Source organism: Cebus imitator, unplaced genomic scaffold (genome assembly GCF_001604975.1).
Source record: "Cebus imitator isolate Cc_AM_T3 unplaced genomic scaffold, Cebus_imitator-1.0 Scaffold360, whole genome shotgun sequence".
In the NCBI taxonomy this organism is placed as follows: Eukaryota; Metazoa; Chordata; class Mammalia; order Primates; family Cebidae; genus Cebus; species Cebus imitator.
The window spans coordinates 2,290,768-2,312,191 of NW_016107675.1; the positions used below are offsets into that span (position 1 = coordinate 2,290,768).

At 39.0% G+C, this 21,424-nt stretch overlaps 1 protein-coding gene across 1 annotated transcript in view; it reads right to left on the reverse strand.

The window, feature by feature from the left end:
- LOC108288037 (dynein heavy chain 5, axonemal-like) overlaps positions 1-21,102 on the reverse strand; it is a 126,254-nt gene extending 105,152 nt beyond the window's left edge. The window contains exons 1-6 of the mRNA XM_017506816.1: positions 20,979-21,102; positions 20,557-20,770; positions 19,051-19,274; positions 9,121-9,319; positions 6,538-6,710; positions 1,274-1,404 (exon numbers count right to left, since the gene is read on the reverse strand). Of these exons, the coding sequence (XP_017362305.1) occupies positions 1,274-1,404; positions 6,538-6,710; positions 9,121-9,319; positions 19,051-19,274; positions 20,557-20,770; positions 20,979-21,071 (1,034 nt within the window). The 5' untranslated portion in view covers positions 21,072-21,102. The remainder of the gene's footprint in view (positions 1-1,273; positions 1,405-6,537; positions 6,711-9,120; positions 9,320-19,050; positions 19,275-20,556; positions 20,771-20,978) is intronic.
- Positions 21,103-21,424: the final 322 nt, after the last annotated feature.

A 21,424-nucleotide genomic window follows, 5' to 3' on the forward strand; every position in this document is an offset into this window, starting at 1 on the left:
AGATACGTTCCATCAATACCTAGCTTATTGAGGGTTTTTAGCATAAAGGGCTGTTGAATTTTGTCAAAGGCCTTCTCTGCATCAATTGAGATAATCATGTGGTTTTTGTCTTTGGTTCTGTTCATGTGGTGAATTACGTTTACAGATTTGCGTATGTTGAACCAGCCTTGCATCCCCGGGATGAAGCCCACTTGATCATGGTGGATAAGCTTTTTGAGATTCCCTCTTTTTGGATTGTTTGGAATAGTTTCAGAAGGAGTGGGACCAGCTCCTATTTGTATGTCTCATAGAATTCGGTTGTGAACCCTTCTGGATTGAACTTTTTTGGTTGGTAGGCTATTAATTGCTGCCTCACCTTCAGCCCTGGTTATTTGTCTATTCAGGGTTTCAGCTTCTTCCTGGTTTAGGCTTGGGAGGATGCAAGTGTTCAGGAATTTATCCATTTCTTCCATGTTTACTTGTGTATGTGCATACAGTTGTTTGTAGTAATCACTGATGGTAGTTTGTATTTCTGTGGAATCGGTGGTGATATCCCCTTTATTTTTTTATTGCATCTATTTAATTCTTCTCTCTTTTCTTTTTTATTAATCTGGCTAGTGGTCTGTCTATTTTGTTCTTCTTTTCAAGGTTTCAGTTTAATCACTTTCTCCATATATCTTTTCTAATCATCCCCTAGACTAAGTTAGGAGTTCCTCCCTTATGCTTCAACAGGATTTGGTGTGCATTTTTTTCCCTATCATAGATGGTGTCTATGAATCACACCTTATTGTATGAGTTGAGTTACTTAGTTGTCTGTCCCCTTGAGTTGCTACAAAGTCCCTGACAATGCAGCTAGATTCACCTTGCTCACCTTACCCAGTGCCTGACACACAGGCAGTGTTCAATAACTACTTTGAAATGTTTTAATGAGTAAATCAGTATAAAATCTTCACATATTTTTCCATTTTATTAACATTCTTGAAATATGAATTGACACTCAATAGAGAAAAATTTCTTCTGAAATGCACCAAAAGAAGTGTATGTAATACACTATCGTATATAACATAAAAGTAGGGAGGTGGCTACTACCTAAATGAGAGTTTGAAATGTTTCAAAAGCAAATTATTCAGGTGAAATTTTTATGGTCTATGGCAAAGTTTGATAGGGGAAGATGATAAGTCAACATTCAAGAAGGAAAACTACCGTGACTATATGTAAGAGAAACACATTTAAACTTCAGGTAGCACCTTTTATCAAAATCTGTGTTAGGTTAATTAAAGTAAAAGCTTCTTACCTCGTCAGAGTGATCTGGAAGGAAATGTAGCCAGCAATGAACGAAGCCAACCTCGTCAGGCTCTGCTTTCCTGATCCGCCCACCCCGACCAAGAGGGCATTTCCCCGAGGAGTACGAATGACTCGAGAGATCTGTAATACGGAACAGAAAAAGCATGTATCGTTCAACATGCAAATGCTCTATTTTCCCATTTATTTAATATGTGAATAAGGCCAAATTATTATTTTGGAAGATATAGGTGTCTCAAGATCACACTGGAGATACATTGGTTGAAGGAAAGAGGGCATTTCTGAAATAGAATAGTGTTGGGCTGCATCAGATGGGTTGGCAACCATGGAATGCACCTTTACAAACTAGGAGGACACCAGGGCAGAAAAGTCAGCACAGAGCTCAGAGTGGGCTTGCTCTGGCTTTAAAAGGACATGTCTATCTAAAGGGGACTTTGAGGATTCCTGTTAGCTGATCCAACCTAACAGAGCATGATAGGAAGGAGAACAGAAATGTTAGAACAATGTCTACCTTTGGCAGATAGGGCATGTGGTTGATTAGAATATCTTCCATATTTGAAACTGTTCAAATTTAAACTTAAGGGAAGAAAAACCCCAAAATCTGCTGATATGGTTTGGAAGTGTCCCAACCCAAATCTTATCTTGAATCATACTCCTGTAATTCCCACGTGTTGTGGTGAGGACCCTGTGGGAGATAATTAAATCATGGGGGCAGCTTTCCCCAGGGTATTCTTATTTATGGTGGTGAATAAGTCTCACGAAATTTGCTGTTTTTATCATGGGTTTCCACTTTTGCATCTTCCTCATTTTTTATTTTGCCACCACCATGTAAGAAGTGCCTTTCCACCTCCCACCATGATTCTCAGGCCTTCCCAGCCATGTGGAACTATAAGTCCAATTAAACCTCATTTTCTCATGTGTTCATCAGCAGCATGAAAATGGATGTTGGAATTTTAAAAAGAAAGAAAATGAGCATAAACACCCTCCTGTTACTTGGTAAAGACAGTGATACCTAAGGTATCTACCAATAATTGATGCCAGACTATTCCATAGCCACCTTGTGGCAGAAGCCCATGTTTATTTGGATTTATTGGTGTTGAATGAACTAGTTACACCATCAGTCTTTCAGACCTGCCTAGGAGAGATTGAGCATAGAATTCCCCTTGATGTTCTTTATACTTTCTGCAAGAACTATTTCTCTTTCCCTATTAACTGCAGTTTGAGTCTAGGGGTATTAATGTGATGTTTCCTTTTCTAGAAAAATGATAGAGTGCAGGCAGGGACTGGAAGAGGTCACTTCTCCGTGGTCAGGGATGCTTCCAGGAGTCACTGGAGCTCTACATTCTGCCAGGATTTTGTTAAACAGTCTTTCTCAGAATTTCCTCACTAGCTGCAGTATATTCTATTCATGTTTAAAACATCCCTGGTTTTGAATTACTTTCCCCAGTTTAGCGGGAACCTTGGGAAAAGGAGAGCATGTTTTCCATCTCTATGTGGACCTGAGAACCAGCAGGACAGGTAGGTGCATACTCCCTGTTTCTCCAGCCTCTTGCATGTCCCTTCTATGTGATTCTCTCCAAAGTCATTGTGGGTGGACGGGGTCACACATGTCTCTTCAACCTTCTGCTGACACAACTTCAAGAGGCACAGACAGGGCAGATAAGGAGCAACCAAAAGCCACACTACAACATTCTGTGTCTTGCCTTGATGGCCACTTTTCAACCATCATCATTTTCTTTGTTTGATGTGGGTGGATATATCAAGATATTGTTAATTAGGTATTAAGGAATCTTCATCCCAAAACCTTTACTTGGAACTGAGCCAAGGTCTTATATTAAAATCTTCTATTCTCAGTTTCCAACACATGGTAAACCCTCAAAACATATATGACAAATGAACAGATACATGAACAGAGAAGGCTTGAAAGCAGACTCAAAACCTCATAATCTAGTTAAAAACAGAGATTAGAAGAGAAAATGTGATCCAGTGAGACCCTCAAATAGTGCTATCTTGTTTTGTTATAGACAGAATGTGAGATGGAGACATGCATTTTTAATTCCATTGGCAAGTACTTAAAAATTAATAATGCACACCCTGCCCTGCAGGAGCTCACACTGGAACAGGGGACAGAGGCCGGGGTCATGAGCCACAGTGAGCACTGGCAGAGAGACAGGAGTGATGGCAATCAGAGGAAGGAATGCTGGGGAAACTTCCCTGCCTGGGTGAGGTATGTCTTAGGCACAGACCTGGATTTTGGCCTGGATGACTAGAAGTTTATCTCACAAAGAAGGTGGCGTGCCAGACATGGGCTGAGCTACCTTTTAAGAAGGAATGGGGCACACAAAATCTCAGAATTAGAAAAAGACCTGAAGTGTCCCCTGGGGTAAGAACTTCAGTATGGGGCATGGAAATGTCAGGAAATAAGGCAGCAAAGGATTGTTTAGGGCTTATTTGGGGGACTTGCTTAAATTCCAGACCATGTACCCAGATTCTCTGTTGGTTCTCAGCAGTGGTTCGTTCTGTCAAGACTGAGGTCACTAAGACGGGAACCCACCCTCTTAGCATGGGTTCTGGTAGGGAGACAAACACACAGACAGATGAACTTTCCAGAAGGCAGTATGGGTGGAGAATGCGTGTGGGGGAGGCGCTCCGGGATCATGATGGGTTCACCCATAAGCAGCCCGTTGTTCTGGATCTCACGCTAGGCAGAGCATGACTCAGGAGGCTGGCTGGTAGGCAGGAACTAGATCATAAGAAACACATATGCTGTGGTTTGAACTTTCACCAAAGAGGCAGAAGAGTATCACACAGATACACTGTGTTGAAAGAATATTGAGTTTCTAAATAAGAAATAGGCTTGGTGTCATATCGCATGCTGTTTTGCTACAGCTTTTATGTGCAATTCTGTCTCTTGGCTTCTGTCCTGCCTGGTAACTAGGCCACGCCTCTCAAGGCTCACACAGCACGACACAGAGCGTGGATGCGCTGTGCACAGAACATGAGAGTACAAGACAGGGCTGGTCGGGAAGGGGAGAGCAATGCAGCGTTTTAGCCCAAAAACTCCAGTCACGGACTCTGGCTAATTCCAGAGCAGACAGACAAGGGGCTGAGGCTGAGAGAAAGCACCAGAGAGTCCCCAGCACCCAGGCATTCACACCTCCAACATCACACCCAAAGTGGAGAAAGCCTCCACTCATCGTCTGGACTGCGAACGAATCATGGAGAAAAAGGCAGTTCCAGTGAACTTGCTCAGGCACGACACTTAACATAAATAACCGCATCTTCAACTTGAGTTATGAAATCCCAGGTCAATCAGATTCCGTCTCCAGCAGGCAATTTGTCATGAAATTGCCTTTGGTATTACTCATTTAGAAAATACATTTTCCTTTTCTTTTTCTTCCTTTTAATTATTAAAAATGACAGAATGTTTATTCTCTCTGAACTCTTAACTACAAATTAAGAGCTAATTTCAAAATGTTATTTATAGTTGGCTTTGGAAGAATTTTTGAGCTCATAATTCGGTACAGATATCTCAGATTCTGAGAATCCATGGAGTTGCCAAGCTAAGTGCCCTCATTCTGGGGAGACGCAACTCCTGAACAGCCTCTCTGTCTCCCTCCCTCTCTCTGGCTTACTCCAGCCTTGCATAAATGCTTTTCTCACCTTCTTACAGGGAAAAGGAGCAGGCAAGCAATTCCTGTTCTCAGAGGAAGGGTTGACTAGATAACCTCTAAAACCCCCTCTATTTGTAGATTGTCATTTTTAGAGGTGACAGTTGTAATTGTGCAGTGGTTCCTCATGGTTGAACCTAAGTCATGGAAGACAATCTCAAAATTTCATTTTCTTTCTAACTAAAAGGATGTAGTCCAGAAAAGTAGTTTACATCAACAAAGTGAGAATATCAACAATGGATTTTAAATGGCATTATCTTGCGCCATAAATAAATTAAATCACATAAGCTTTCAAACAAAATAATATATTTTACTTCCAAACTTTCAGGATCAACTGTCCTAAAAATGGACACTGTCATGACTCCTATAAGCAGTCCCTAATCTTTTTGACACCAGGGACCAGTATTGTGGAAGACAATTTTTCCATGAATGGGAGGAGGATGGGGGTGGTTTTGGAATGATTAAAGCTGATTACATTTATTGCGTGCTTTATTTCTATTATTATTACATTGTAATATATTATGAAATAATTATACAGTTCACCATAATGTAGAATCTGTGGGTGCCCTGAGCTTGTTTTCCTGCAACTAGATGGTCCCATCTGGGAGCGATGGGAGACAGTGACACAACATCAGGCATTCCATTCTCATAAGAAGCACATAACCTACATCCCTCACGTGAGCTGTTCACAATGCAGTTCATGCTCCTATGAAAATCTAATGTCTCTGGAGGCAGAGCTCAGCTTCACTTGCTCACCTGCTGCACCTCCTACTAGGCAGCCCTGTTCCTAACAGGCCATGGACAGGTACTGGTCTGCAGCCCAGGGGTTGAGGACCCCTGACTCATATGACAAAGTAGAACAGAAATTATACTTTCCTAGAGGATTTCATTCTAACAGAATTTTCATCTCAAAGTCAACTGTTTATACACTATTTTAAAATTATTGTTTCTAATCATGGTAAAATACACATAACATAAAATTTACCACTGTAGCCATTTTTAAGTATACTGTTCAGTATCATTAAGTATCACATTGTTGTACAACTATCAGCACCACTGATCTCCGCAATGCTTTTCATCTTGCAAAACTGAAACTCTGCACTCATTTAATACACTCCCCAGTCCCCTCTCCCTGAAATTCTCCACTCTACTTTTGTCTCTGATTTTGGCTACACTGGGGATCTTAGTAGCATTATACACTATTAGCCCTTTTGTGTCTGGCTTACTTTGCATAACATAATGTCCTCAAGGCATATGTACTATTTTTTATAGGATATTCTTCACATGATACAAACAGATGCAGACTTTGCCTGTGCTCTGAACTCAGATGTCAACCATATTCATCCTCTGTGGTGAAAACACTGAGCTGGAAGCCGTATAGAAACACTGAATAAAATCATCACATCACACATTTAAAGTACATGGGCTCTTGCCTTCGGCTTAGAAATTAAATTGGAATATAGCATGGAGTCTATTTTTAAACTGAAGAGTCTCCTAGGAAATGAAATAAAAGGGGGAGAGGACTCTGGCGTGAAGCCAAATGTCTGTCACTTCCACAAGGCGCTACTCGGAGTGGCTACTGTACCTTGACTAAGTGAACCATGGCATCTGCAAAGAACACCATGTCCATGCCGGCGCCACGGATGCTCTCATTATAGAGCTGCAGGAACATATTGAGACGCTCTTTTAGGTGACTAAAAGATTCAATTGGCTCATAAATTTTAGGCATTTCAGCATCAGCCTCTTCAGATGTTTCACCTTTGGTAGGAAAGAAGAGTCAGTTAAGTTTCTTCAAATACCTGCATTTTACCTGCAACCTAAATTAATACACTCAAAGCTCTACAACCTAACACTGAATAACATTCATTTCAAGCAAAATGCCACAGTGTGCATTTTGCAAAAACAGAAGAAAGAAAACAATAGAAGCCTTACGATTTTTGTGATCATATGCAGTCTTTGTTCTTTCCCACCTAGCAAGAGTCAATGTCAAATAATGAAGTAGTCATTGAATTGAATTTGAATCCACAATTGAATGTTGGCATTTCAAAGGTCCTCCCAAATATATTAGTTTAATGATCAAGTAAAAGTAAAAACCATAGGGATTGAATGTCAGAATCAGCAAGGGAAGTCAAGAATTACATAATTTTTGATAAGAACAAAAAGGAAAAGGTTATTACATTTGCTCAGAAAATTTTTATGATTTATGAATCTCAGGTCAGTGGTAAACATAGAAGTGAATTAGGATATGAGGGTGGGGGGTTGAGAGAAACAGAAAAATAATTTCCTAAATGAATAAACATGTTAAATTATTTCACTAGGACAAGATGTATTAAAATCAATATATGTTTTTTAAAAATTAGAAGCACATAATATACGAGCTTAACACTTTTCCAGCATTAACTATAAAGTGGAGGCCGAGGTAGGCAGATCAGTTGAGGTCAGGAGTTCAAGACCAGCCTGACCAACATGGTGAAACCACATCTCTACTAAAAATACAAAAATTAGCTAGTTGTGGTGGTATGTGCCTATAGTCCCAGCCACTCGGGAGGCTGAGGCAGGAGAATCGCCAGGAGGTGGAGGTTGCTGGGAGCTGAGCCTGTACTCCAGCCTGGGCAGCAGAGCAAGACTCTGTTTCAAAAAAAAAAAAAAAATCATAATGCTCAAGAAAAAATTGGGCATCTATAAATTCACAGTCAATTAACATTAGTAACAGAGGGGAAAAGCATCACATTAGTTGAATATACCAATAACAACTTAGAATTTCACTTGGTACCAGAAGAATGAGTGGATCTTTCAAATCTTATGGTACTTAATTATTTTCAATTGACTGTGTCTAAATTTTTTATAACAAAGCAAGGAGATTGGTTTAACAGAATCATTAAGAATGACCTATCTGCAAAGCTCTCAGTAATCAAATTCCAATAGCCACAGCTCTCATAAATGCTCAAGTCAAGCTTTGAGAAATAAAGTGCTTCAATGACTCAAAAGCTTTTGTGTTTGTCTCTGGACCCTCCCCAGGCCCCCAAAATGCACCAGTTGTGCTCTGGTCCTTGAAAATCATAATCTGAGTATTTATCCTTCTGAATTATAGGGAATAAATTACATAAGTTTTAATTACCTTGTAAGATGCCCTTACTCGTACAGGATTTTTCTATGTGTTTGACATGATTAAAATAAAATGTGTCACCTTCTTCTTGTAAGAGCATCATTCTAATTGTATTGCCAGAAATAAACAGGCTTTTGCAATTGTTACTCAGAAACTTTTGATAGATCATACTTACGGTTATCAAACCTAGAGAGGTGCTGCCTAGTCACTTCCAATCATTTTGAAGATATACATCACGTTTTTAAACATGCTTTTTAAAATCTGCAAATTAACTTAAAATCCACCCTCAGTCTTAGAAGAGGTTATTAAATTTAAAAATATTTTAATTAAGCCTAGTTACTTTTGAGGGAAAAAAAAAAGGTAGAGCACTGCTTCTTTTCATAAGAACAGTCATGTATCTCAATTTCCCCTGGAACCATAATCGCAAATGCTTACTCCACATCAGCCATCTCATTCCAATTATATTTAATGACTCTCGCATATGATTGGAAGTTTTTTTTATTTTTAACATTCAGAGTGACCTGAATAATAATAATTATCATTATATTGCTGCCTTTCATTCACCAGTGACTACAGGCCATGCACTGTCCAACCATTCTACAGATAACATTTCATAGATCACCCAAGCCATTCTACAGACAACATTTTATGGACTCCCACGGTGAATGTGATGCATGTAGTAATATGTTATCTTTATAAATGAGGAGAATGAGGTTCAAGAGACCGAGATATCCAGCTAATTAATGTGCAGTGGATTCCTTCCTCAAACCCGCCTCTATCTGCCAGACTGAAAGTCTTATGCACTCTCTCCTACCCAATCCTGCCTCACCACTCTAACTTAATATCCAAGCATGATACACATAAAACAGTTCCTCTTTAAATTTCATGATCATGCACTTTTTTTCTCATCCTATTTTTATTGAGCATCTACTATGTCTCAGGCTTGTATCAATACAGTTTACTAGAAAGAAATTCAACATCCACAAACTGAATCTTCTATTTTCAGATTTCCCTTTAGGGAACACCTTTTGGGTAATTCCAAATTCCGCTTCCATAGTTTACCTGCAGCTTCAGGTGCATCTCTCAAGAAATCCACAAAATATGTGTCAATTCCACAATCCACCAGGAGTTTTTTCTCTTCACCAAACTCCTCCTCTACCAAACTTACTAAAGCCTTATCAAACCAGGTCACATCACTGGGCACCGTGAAACGGTCAGCTATAACACGTTTACATTCATGCTTCCACAGCTTTAACATATCCTGTTGAAAGCACAATTAAAATGTGTTAGTAATTCCTATTATGCCGTAACTGGAATTCAAGTTGACAGTACTATAGAGTATTATCCTTCCTGATTTAAGATGCAACACTTTAAAAAGTTAGGGTTCAAATATGTATGCTCAACTTCACTTCAAATTGGTCTCATTCAAGTTTATTAAATAGAAAGTAGTCTATTCATTTGCAGTCTCTGAAGAAAGAAGGAAAAGTCTTTCAAAAAAATATTAAAAGTTGCTCTGCCCAATCATTGAACTAATATTCTTTGTAAAGGTCTTCAGTTTGTGATAAATTAGTCTTTTTAATAAGACACCTACATTCATGTGCTCAGAGTATAAAATAAGACATAGAATATGAACAACTCTCATGTATACAACCGAAAAATTACAAAGGTGTATTCATTTAACACAAAGGGAAGAAAATTTGTGGCAAAACAGGATTATTTGAACAAAGAAACCACCTAATCCAGGTAATCCAAGGTCCAAAGTTAACTGAAAGTTGAGGAAGGTAATTGCTTAATACTCCTGTTCCTATAGCAAGAATAACAAATGTTTGTATAAGCTCATTATTTGATATGAAAGACTGATGGAAATTTCTTAGCTTGGTAACATTTCTCAGATTTTTAAGCTATTGCATTACTAATGATAGAATGTTATTTGGTTGCCTGAATATAAAAGTTTAGTGAAGTATAGTCAATGATTCAGTTAAGACAAAAGTTTATGATAACATCAATTGCTGGAATTGTTTATGCTGACTTACAATAAGCACCAAAAAAATAGCTATTTCAATAGTAATCTTTGAGAACTGGCTTCAACAATTCCATTAACTTGTAAATAATGTTGAGGGAAAAAAAATCATGTTAAAATATTCCTGCTGCTAAACTGACTCTCACTTCTCTGTAGGAAGGAAACCGAGTTTTCTCCAAAATATCATGAACAGACACTTCTCAAAAGAAGGCATACATGTGGCCAACAAACATATGAAAAGAAGTTCAACATCACTGATCATTAGAAAAATACACATCAAAACCACAATGAGATACAATCTCACACCAGTCAGAAAGGCTCTTATTAAAAAGTGAAAAATAACAGATGCTGGCAAGGTCGCAGAGAAAAAAGAACACATATATGCTATTGGTGGGAGTGTAAATTAGTTTGAGCATTGTGGAAAGCACTATGGTGATTCCTCAAAGAGCTAAAAGCAGAACTACCATTTGGCCCAGCAATCCCATTATAGGGTATATGCCCAGAGGAATATAAATCATTCTGCTATACAGATATATGCACGTAAATGTTCATTGCAGCACTATTCACAATCTCAAAGATAAAGAATCAACCTAAATGTTTATCAATGACAGATTGGATAAAGAAAATGTGGTACCTATACACCATGGAATACTTTGCAGCCTTAAAAAAGAATGAGATCATTGCTTTCATGGGAACATGAATAGAGCTAGAGGCTATTATCCTTAGCAAACCAATGCAGGAACAGAAAACCAAATACCACATGATATGTCCCCACCCAAATCTCATCTTGAACTGTAATCCCCATAATCCGCACATGTCAAGGGAGAGACCAGGTGGAGGTAATTGAATCATGGGGATGGTTTCCCCCATGCTGTTCTCCTGATAGTGAGTTCTCATGAGATCTGATAGTTTTATAAGAGGCTCTTCCCCTTTTGCTCGGCACTTCTCCTTCCTGGTGCCTTGTGAAGAAGGTACACCTTGCTTCCTCTTCGTTTTCCACCATGATTGTAAGTTTCCTGAGGCCTCCCCAGATGTGCTGAACTGTGAGTCAATTAAATCTCTTTTCTTTTTTTTTTTTAATATTACCCAGTCTCAGGCAGTTTTTATAGCAGTATGAAAATGGAATAATACACTGCATGTTCTCACTTATAAGTGGGAGCTAAATGATGAGAACTCATGAACACAAAGACAGAAATGATAGACACTGGGATCTACTTGAGGGTGGAAGGTGAGAGGAGGTAGAAGGGCAGAAGAGATAACTATTGAGTACTGGGCTTAATACCTGGGTGACGCTCCTTTAATCCCAGTACTTTGGGAGGCTGAGGTGGGCAATCACCTGAGGTCGGGAATTTGAGACCAGCCTGACCAACATGGAGAAACCCTGTTTCTACTGAAAACACACACACACACACACACACACAGAATAATCTGGGCATGGTGGCACATGCCAGTAATCACAGCTAGTCAGGAGGTTGAGGCAGAAGAATTGCTTGAACACAGGAGGTGAAGGTTGCAGTGAGCCAAGATTGCGCCATTGCACTCCAGCCTGGTAGCAGAGTGAAACTCCATCTCAAAATAAAAATAAATAAATAAATAAATAAATAAATACCTGGGTCACGAAATAATCTGAACAACAAGCCCTCATGACACATGTTTACCTATGGAACAAACCTTTACATGTAACCCCAAATGTAAAAGTTAAAAATAAATCAACAAATAATTTTTTTAAAAAAGAATCAGTGAGTTTGGGTACCAATATTTCAAGCATCTGGGACAGAGGTGGGGTTGTTTGATAATCAAAATTTGTGTTTAATGAACAGTTTTGTTGATATTTCAACTGTCTCTGTGTGTTTATATGGAGGAGTCCCCTAAACCCATTTGCTTAATTACTTCTTTAGCTCTAGAAAATCTTAAAGAGAGGTCAACCCTGTCTTACCCTGGGCACATAGGCTATGCTTTAGAACAAAAGCCTACTGGATTTTTACATAGCATTCTTAGTTCAAGGAAAATTCTTGTAACACTGGGAAATGTCACATTCAAGTTTGTACAAATGATCATTTTTCTATTAAATGAACTTTGTAATCTGCTGCCTCTCTTCAACTTTACCAACATATGTAATTCTTTTAGTGCATCCAGTTACATGGAAAAGAAAAATTATGGGTAATTATCAATGAAATGGGTTTTTAAAATTTTGAATGTTTATGTATAAAGATAATTACTTTTTAAGTTAAAATGTCAAGCTTAAAATATGAAGACTATTATATAATAAAATCCATAGTAATTGTTCCCATTATTTAGTATAAGGAACATATCTTCTTCTTATACTAGAAGTAGGAAAATAAAATCAATTGTTTCTTTCATTCAATTCATTAGAAAATAATTGTGTATACAATGTTTGTAAACACAACCTAATTTAACTGGAATTTATCATTGACATTTTCTGGCATGATTTTCTTCTTTCATTATGTTAGTTAAAAAGCAGTAAAGAATACCCATGCTGGATATGATCCAAGATGGCCAAATAGGAACAGCTCTGGAGTGCAGTTCCCAAAGAGAACGCAGAGGGTGAGTGATTGCTGCATTTCCAAATGAATTTTTGCTGCCCACAGACCAGGAGATTCCTGGGTAGAAAAGCACCACAAGTCTCCAGCACAGCTGTTTCAGCCAGCACAGCAGATCTCCGCACAAGAACTCACACAAATCTGGGTGGCCATTTCAACTGGCACCCGGAATGCCTGGGAGACAGAGCTGCCCATTCAACTGAAAAAAAGGAGGCTGAAACAGGAGCCAGGTTATCTGGCTTGGTGGGTCCCACCCCCACAAAGACCAGCAATCTGAAATGCTCTGGATTGACAGTTTCTAAGCAAGCACAGCTGGAGCCAGGATGGTCCAGCTCTGTGGGGGGAAGGGCATCTGCCATTACCGAGGTAGTCCTCCACTATAGAGGCAGTCCACAATTACTAAGGCAATCTGCCATTACTGAGGCAGTCCACCATGACAGAGGCAGTCCGCCATTACTGAGGCAGACTGCCATTACCAAGGCAGTTCTAACTATACCTCTATAAACAAAACTGCAAGGAAGTTCACACAGCAGCTGGGCAGAGCCCACGGCAGCTCAGCAATACCTCTGCTGGTAGAGTGTTACCAGGCTACCTCCTCTCTGGGCAGGGCATCTCTGAAAAAAGGCAGCAGCACCTCAGGAACTTATAAATAAAGCCCCACCTTCCCAGGACAGAGCATCTGAGGAAAAAAGGCAGTTATGAATTTCACCGCAGCAGACTTAAACGTACCTGCCCCACAGCTCTGAAAGGAAAAACAGAGCTCACAGGCTGCTTAAGGAGACAGTCTGTCTCTTATAGGAGCTCAAGTGCTGAGCTCCTATAAGGGACAGATTGTCTCCTCAAGCAACTCCCTGACCCCCATGTGTCCAAAGAGAAACCTCATAAAGGAGAGTTCAGGCTGATATCTGGCAGGTATCCTTTCAGGATGAAGATAACAGAAGAAACTGGCAGCAACCCTTATTGTTCTGCAGCCACTGCAGGTGATCCCCAAGCAAGCAGGGTCTGGAGTGGACCTCCGGCAGTCATACAGCAGAGGGGCTTGACTGTTAGAAGGGCAACTAAAAAACAGAAAGAAATAACTTCATCATCTACAAAAAGGACATCCACTCAGAGACCTCATCTGAAAGCCAACAACTACAAATATGACAGGTGGATAAATCCACAAAGATGGGAAGATATCAGTGCAAAAATGATGAAAACACCGAAAATCAGAACACCTCTCCTCCTCCAAGGCATCATAACTCCTCACCAGCAAGGGAACAAGGCTGGATGAAGAATGAGTCTGATGGATTGACAGAAACAGGTGGGTAATAACAAACTTCTCTGAACTAAAAGAACATCTTCTAACCCAATGCAAATAAACTAAGAACCTTCAAAAAAGATTTGACAAAATGTTAATGAGAATAAACAGCTTAGAGAAGAATATAAATGACCTGATGGAGCTGAAAAACACAACACAAGAACTTGGCAAAGCATACACAAGTTTCAATAGCCGAATTGACCAAGCAGAAGAAAGGCTATCAGAGACTGAATATGAACTCAATGAAATAAAACGAGAAGGCAAGATTAGAGAAAAAAGTATAAAAAGAAATGAACAAAGCCTCCAAGAAATATGGGATTATGTAAAAAGACCTAATCTATGTTTGATAGGTGTACCTGAATGTGACAGTGAGAATGAATTCAAGCTGAAAAACACTCTTCAGGATATAATCCAGGAGAACTTCCCCAACCTAGCAAGGCAGGCCAACATTCACGTCAGGAAATACAGAGAATACCACAAAGATATTCCTCAAGAAGAGCAACCCTAAGGCAAGTAATTGTCAGATTCACTAAGGTTGAAATGAAGGAAAAAATGCTAAGCGCAGCCAGAAAAAAAGGCTGGGTTACTGACAAAGGGAAACCCATCAGACTCAAAGCAGATCTCTCAGCAGAAACCCTACAAGCCAGAAGAGAGTGGGGGCCAATATTCAACATCCTTAAAGAAAAGAAATTTCAACCCAGAATTTCGTATCCAGCCAAACTAGGTTTCACAAGCGAAGCCGAAATAAAATCCTTTATGAACAAGCAATTGCTCAGAGATTTCATCACCACCAGGCCTGCCTTACAAGAGCTCCTGAAAGAAGCACTAAACATACAAAGGACCAACCATTACCAGCCACTCCAAAAATACACCAAATGGTAAAGAGCATCGACACAGTGAAGAAACTATATCAACTAATGGGCAAAACAATGAACTAGCATCAAAATGGCAGGATCAAATTCACATATAATAATATTAATCGTAAATGTAAATGTGCTAACTGCCCCAATAAAGACACACACTGGCAAATTGGATAAAAAGTCAAAACCCATCAGTGTGCTGTATCCAGGAAACCCATCTCATATGCAAGAACACACATAGGCTCAAAATAAAGGGATGGAGGAAGATTTACCAAGAAAATGGATAGAAAAAAAAAAGCAGGAGTTGCAGTCCTACTCTCTGATAAAATAGACTTTAAACCAACAACGATCAAAAGAGACAAAGACGGGCATTACATAATGGTAAAAGGATCAATGCAACTAGAAGAACTAACAAATCTAAATATATACACACCCAATACAGGAGCACCCAGATACATAAAGCAAGTTCTTAATCAATTACAAAGAGACTTAGATGCCCACACAATAATAGTGGGAGACTGTAACCCTCCAGTGTCAATATTAGATGGATGGACAAGACAGAAAATGAACAAGGATATCCAAGACTTGAACTCCGATCTGGATCAAGCAAACCTAATAGACATTTACAGAACTCTCCAACCCAAATCCAGAGAATATACATTGTTCTCAGTGACACATCACACCTACCCTAAAACGGACCACATAATTGGAAGTAAATCACTCCTCAGCAAATGCAAAATAATGGAAATCATAACAAACAGTCTCTCAGACCACAGTGCAAACAAATTAGAACTCAGGATTAGGAAACTAACTCAGAACCATACAACTTCATGGAAAATGAACAACTGGCTCTTGAATGTCAACTGGATAAACAATGAAATGAAGGCAGAAATAAACATGTCCTTCAAAACCAGTGAGAACGAAGACACTTTGTACCAGAATCTCTGGGACACATTTAAAGTAGTGTCTAGAGGAAAATTTATAGCAATAAATGCCCAGATGAGAAGCAAGGAATGATCTAAAATAGACACCCTAACATGAAAATTGAAAGAGCCAGAGTAGCAAGATCAAAAAAAGCTCAAAAGCTAGCAGAAGACAAGAAATAACTAAGATCAGAGCAGAACTGAAGGAAATAGAGACACAAAAAAAACCCTTCAAAAAATTAATAAATCCAGGGGCTGGTTTTTTGAAAAGATCAATGAAATAGACCACTAGCCAGATTAATAAAAAAGAAAAGAGAGAAAAATCAAATAGATGCAATAAAAAGTGGTAAAGGGAATATCACCACAGATTCCACAGAAATAGAAACTACCATCAGAGATTACTACAAACAACCCCCTGCACACAAATCAGTAAACCTGGAAGAAATTGATAAATTCCTGGACACTTGCACCCTCCCAAGCTGAAACCAGGAAGAAGTTGAAATCCTGAATAGATTAATAACAAGGGCTGAAGTGGAGGCAGCAATTAATAGCCTACCAACCAAAAAAGCCAAGGTCCAGATGGTTTCACAGCCAAATTCTACCAGACATACAAAGAGCGGCTGGTACCACTCCTTCTGAAACTATTCCAAACAATCCAAAAAGAGGGAATCCTTCCCAAATCATTTTATGAGACCAACATCATCCTGATATCAAAACCCGGCAGAGACTCAACAAGAAAAGAAAACTTCAGGCCAATATCCATGATGAACATAGATGAAAAAACCTTCAATAAAATAATGGCAAACTGACTACAACAGTACATCAAAAAGCTTATCCATCATGATCAAGTAGGATTCATCCGGGGATGGAAGGCTGGTTCAAGATACGCAAGTCTATAAACATAATCTACCATATAAACAAAACCAAAGACAAAACCACATGATTATCTCAATAGATGCAGAGAAGGCCTTTGGCAAAATTCAACAGTGCTTTATGCTAAAAAACTCTCAATAAACTAGGTATCGACAGAACATATCTGAAAAAAATAAAAGCTATTTACGACAAACCAACAGCCAATATCATACTGAATTGGCAAAAACTAGAAGCATTTCCTTTGAAATATGGCATCTAGACAAGGATGCCCTCTCTCACCACTCCTATTCAATAAAATATGGAAGTTCTAGCCAGAGCAATCAAGAAAGAAAAAGAAATCAAGTGTATTCAATTACGAGAGGAGGAAGTCAAATTGTCTCTATTTGCAGATGACATGATTGCATATTTAGAGGACCCCATTGTCTCAGCCCAAAATCTCCTGAAACTGATAAGCAACTTCAGCAAAGTCTCAGGATACAAAATCAATGTACAGGAATCACAAGCATTACTATACACCAATAACAGACTTAAAGAGAGCCATATCAAGAACGAACTGCCATTCACAATTGCCACAAAGAGAATAAAATACCTAGGAATACAACTAACAAAGAATGTAAAGGACCTCTTCAAGGAGAACTACAAACCACTGCACAAGGAAATAAGAGAGGACACAAACAGATGGAAAAACATTCCATGCTCATGGTTACGAAGAATCAAAATTGTGAAAATGGCCATATTCCCAAAGTAATTTATAGATTCAATGCTATCCCCAACAAACTACCTATGACCCTCTTCACAGAACTGGAAAAAAAAAACTTAAATTTCATATGGAACCAAAGAGAGCCAGCATAGCCAAGTCAATTCTAAGCAAAAAGGATAAAGCTGGAGGCATCACACTCCCTGACTTTAAACTATACTACAAGGGTACAAAAATTAGAACAGCATGGTACTGGTACCAAAACAAACATATAGACCAATAGAACAGAACAGAGGCCTCAGAGGCAATGCCACACATCTACAGCCATCTGATCTTTCACAAACTTCACAAAAACAAGCAATGGTGAAAGAATTCCCTGTTTAATAAACGGTGTGGGAAAACCGGCTAGCCATGTGCAGAAAGCAGAAATTGGACCTCTTCCTGAAACCTTACACTAAAATTAACTCCAGATGGATTAAAGACTTAAACATAAGACCTAACGTCATAAAAACCCGAGAAGAAAACCTAGGCAAAACCATTCAGGACATAGGCATAGGCAAGGACTTCATGGCTAAAACACCAAAAGCATTGGCAACAAAAGCCAAAATAGACATATGGGATCTAATTAAACTCCAGAGTTTCTGCACAGCAAAAGAAACAATCATTAGAGTAAACCAGCAACCAACACAACGGGAAAAAAATTTTGCATTCTACCCATCTGACAAAGGGCTAATATCCAGAATCTANAAGAAAAAAACTAACAAGCCCATTCAAAAGTGGGCAAAGGATATGAACGGACACTTTTCAAAAGAAGACATATATGAGGCCAACAAACATATGAAAAAATGTTCATCCTCACTGGTCATCAGAGAAATGCAAATCAAAACTACATTGAGATACCATCTCACACCAGTTAGAATGGCAATCATTAAAAAATCTAGAGACAACAGATGCTGGAAAGGATGTGAAGAAATAGGAACACTTTTACACTGTTGGTGGGACTGTAAATTAGTTCAACCATTGTGGAAGACACTGTGGCAATTCCTCAATGACCTAGAAATAGAAATTCTGTTTGATCCAGCAATCCCATTACTAGATGTATATCCAAAGGATTATAAATCGTTCTATTATAAAGACACATGCACATGTATGTTCATTGTGGTACTGTTTACAATAGCAAAGACCTGGACCCAACCCAAATGCCCATCGATGATAGACTGGACAGGGAAAATGTGGCACATATACACCATGGAATATTATGCAGCCATAAAAAATGATGTGTTCATGTCCTTTGTAGGGACATGGATGAACCTGGAAACCATCATTATCAGCAAACTGACACAAGAACAGAAAATCAAACACCGCATGTTCTCACTCATAGTTAGGTATTGAACAATGAGAACACATGGACACAGGGAGGGGAGCATCACACACTGGGTCTGTTGGGGAGGACTAGGGGAGGGACAGTGGGGGGTAGGGAGTTGGGAGGGATAACATGGGGAGAAATGCCAGATATAGGTGATGAGGATGGAGGCAGCAAACCACAATGCCATGTATGTACCTATGCAACAATCCTGTATATTCATCACATGTATCCCAGAACCTAAAGTGCAATAAAATAAAATAAAAAATAAAAAAGAATACCCATGCTGAAACATTCCAAAAAATTTTCATAGTTTAAGTAAAAAATAATAAAACCATTTAGAATATATGATTGACAGCCATGTTGTTTGTTTTTCTTTCTTCAGTGCCACTTACATTTGGTTCCTTGATGACCTCTGAAGTAGTGTTCAGCATTCCCTGCCAGATCCGAGAAAGATCTCGTAGGTTAAACACATAATGGAATTTTGCAGGGGTGGGAAGCATTTTAATCTTGGTCATCTGCCATAGTCGGCGTGTCAGGGGCACCAATTTTGTCACAGAATCTCTCACTTCTTCTGAGAAACCCCTCTGAGTACAGCAGTAGCCTACCCCAATCACACCTGAAAAGGGGAAAATTACAGCATGTTGCTTAGTCATTCAGCAAAATTTAATGAAAATGAAAAGTACTTAGTATCAGGTTTGCACAAATGTCATTATATGTTTTAATAAATAATCATAATATAAAAGTATGTTAATGTTCTCTTGCTTTTTCAAATACAGTATCCCAAAAAATAGATACAGGTTTAAGTAAATCAGTATTCAGAACACTGAAAAGTTGATTAAGAAACACTGCTGAAAATTCTGGCTGCACCACTTCAATATTATTAAATGGGTAACAATGATAAATGTATGAAATTGCCTTATAAAAAGAGAAGAGAAATGTTTTTATAAGTCCTCCAAGATTTCTCCTTTCTGTTGTTGCCTTTCCATACATTATAAAATACTTTTATTTACTTTATATGTAAAATTTTCCAGGCAATAAGGAAAATTAAAGATGATAATGGTGATTCTTTCTGGTCCATTTTACTTTTCTCTAGTTTAGATAACTCCAATGTGTTTTGGTTTCCAGACCTTGCTCACTGCTGTGACTAAAGGGAGTTTACTGCCATACTTCACTAGCTTGGGACACCCAGATGACATATTCATTTGCCAGAAATTAACAAGGGCAATCCTAAAGAGCTTTTTCTCAATAGCTTCAGAAACTGTAAACTAAATATTTAACCTAAATATGTTCAACCCTTTACACTCTTTTCTGCACAAATAAGTCCTAAGTGCATTTTTATTACTTGATTAGGCATATATGGTTACTTATTTGGCTAGTGATTGTTAAGCTAAATTATCTACAAAACGCTACATATTTAATCAATCAATAACTTATTACAACCAGTAAATTACTCAGAAAAATCTCCACTCTGGGTACCATTATTTCTTTGGCCAAAGTCATTCGATGGATTGGTTAAAGTATCAGCTACATAAACTTTGATATGGAACATAGTAATCCAGACCTCAGAACTATGCACCCATGAGGAAACAATCTCATCTAGGGGGAAACAATTGCACTTCCACGTTCATGTAATGTTAAACCTCCTTGCTTACAAAGTTAGAAACAGTTAAAGAAAACCAAAGATGGAAAAGATCTACTGAAGCATCCAAATCAGCACACACCTAGAATCAATCCCTACAGGAAGTGAAATGTGTTGTTTGAGAATGATGGAGGCTGTAGACAAGAAGCTACCCAATGCTCTTCCTGGGTGGGTCTCTGGGTGAAGATTTTCCAAAAGGAACACAGGCAGGTGTTCCTCCTCACCCTCCCACTCCATGCCCTCTTAACGTTTACTTTACCAAAGATCTTGTCCATGGAAGCCTCAGAGGGCAGCGTGCAGTTAAATATAGAGAACTGCCTCTTGAGTCTCTGGGGAATGTCATTGCGTCCACCACCAGGATGGATCATGGCCGCCAAAAACTGTATGTCCACGATGCTGGTGAACTCCCCAGGTTTTTCCAGGTTATAGAATCCGTTTTGTTCCATCAATTGTCGCACTATCTCATTCGTAACCTAAGAAAGACAACTTTCCGAATTAAGACATCATTCCTTTCCAAGCCTGGAACCTAACTCTTGCAGTTTTTCCAAAGAATTAACTTTACTGTAATTCAGGAATTATATCTTGAAAAAGTAAAACAAAATTTTAAAACAATTTTAAACTCTTCAAAGAATAAATCAATACTGAATTAAAGAAATAAAATGCACAATAGAATGACTATACCTGATCTCCCCATTCATTGATTATTGGCATATTCACATCATCAATAAAAACAGTCATCTTTTTTCCTGCCGGAGGGCCATACGTTGTACCCATTCGTTTATCCACATAGCTCTCTATTGTCCTCTGTGAAGAAACAAAATCAACAGAGACATTTGTGAAAATATCCCCTAAAACATGGTCAAGTATTTTTTAAAAAAACAACAAAAATTGGTAACTTTTGGATCTGGATCCAAGATGGCCGTTTAGGAACAGCTCAGGATTGCAGCTCCCAGTGAAAGCGCAGAGGGTGAGTGGACGCCGCGTTTTTATTGCCCACAGACTAGGAAATTCCCGGGCAGAGGTGCTCCACTGTCGCCAGCGCGGCAGTTTCGACCAGCGTGGCTGTGCCGGCCGGCACCGCTGCTTTGCCCAGCGTCGCTGCTTTGTCAGCGCCCCGGAGCCGCGGT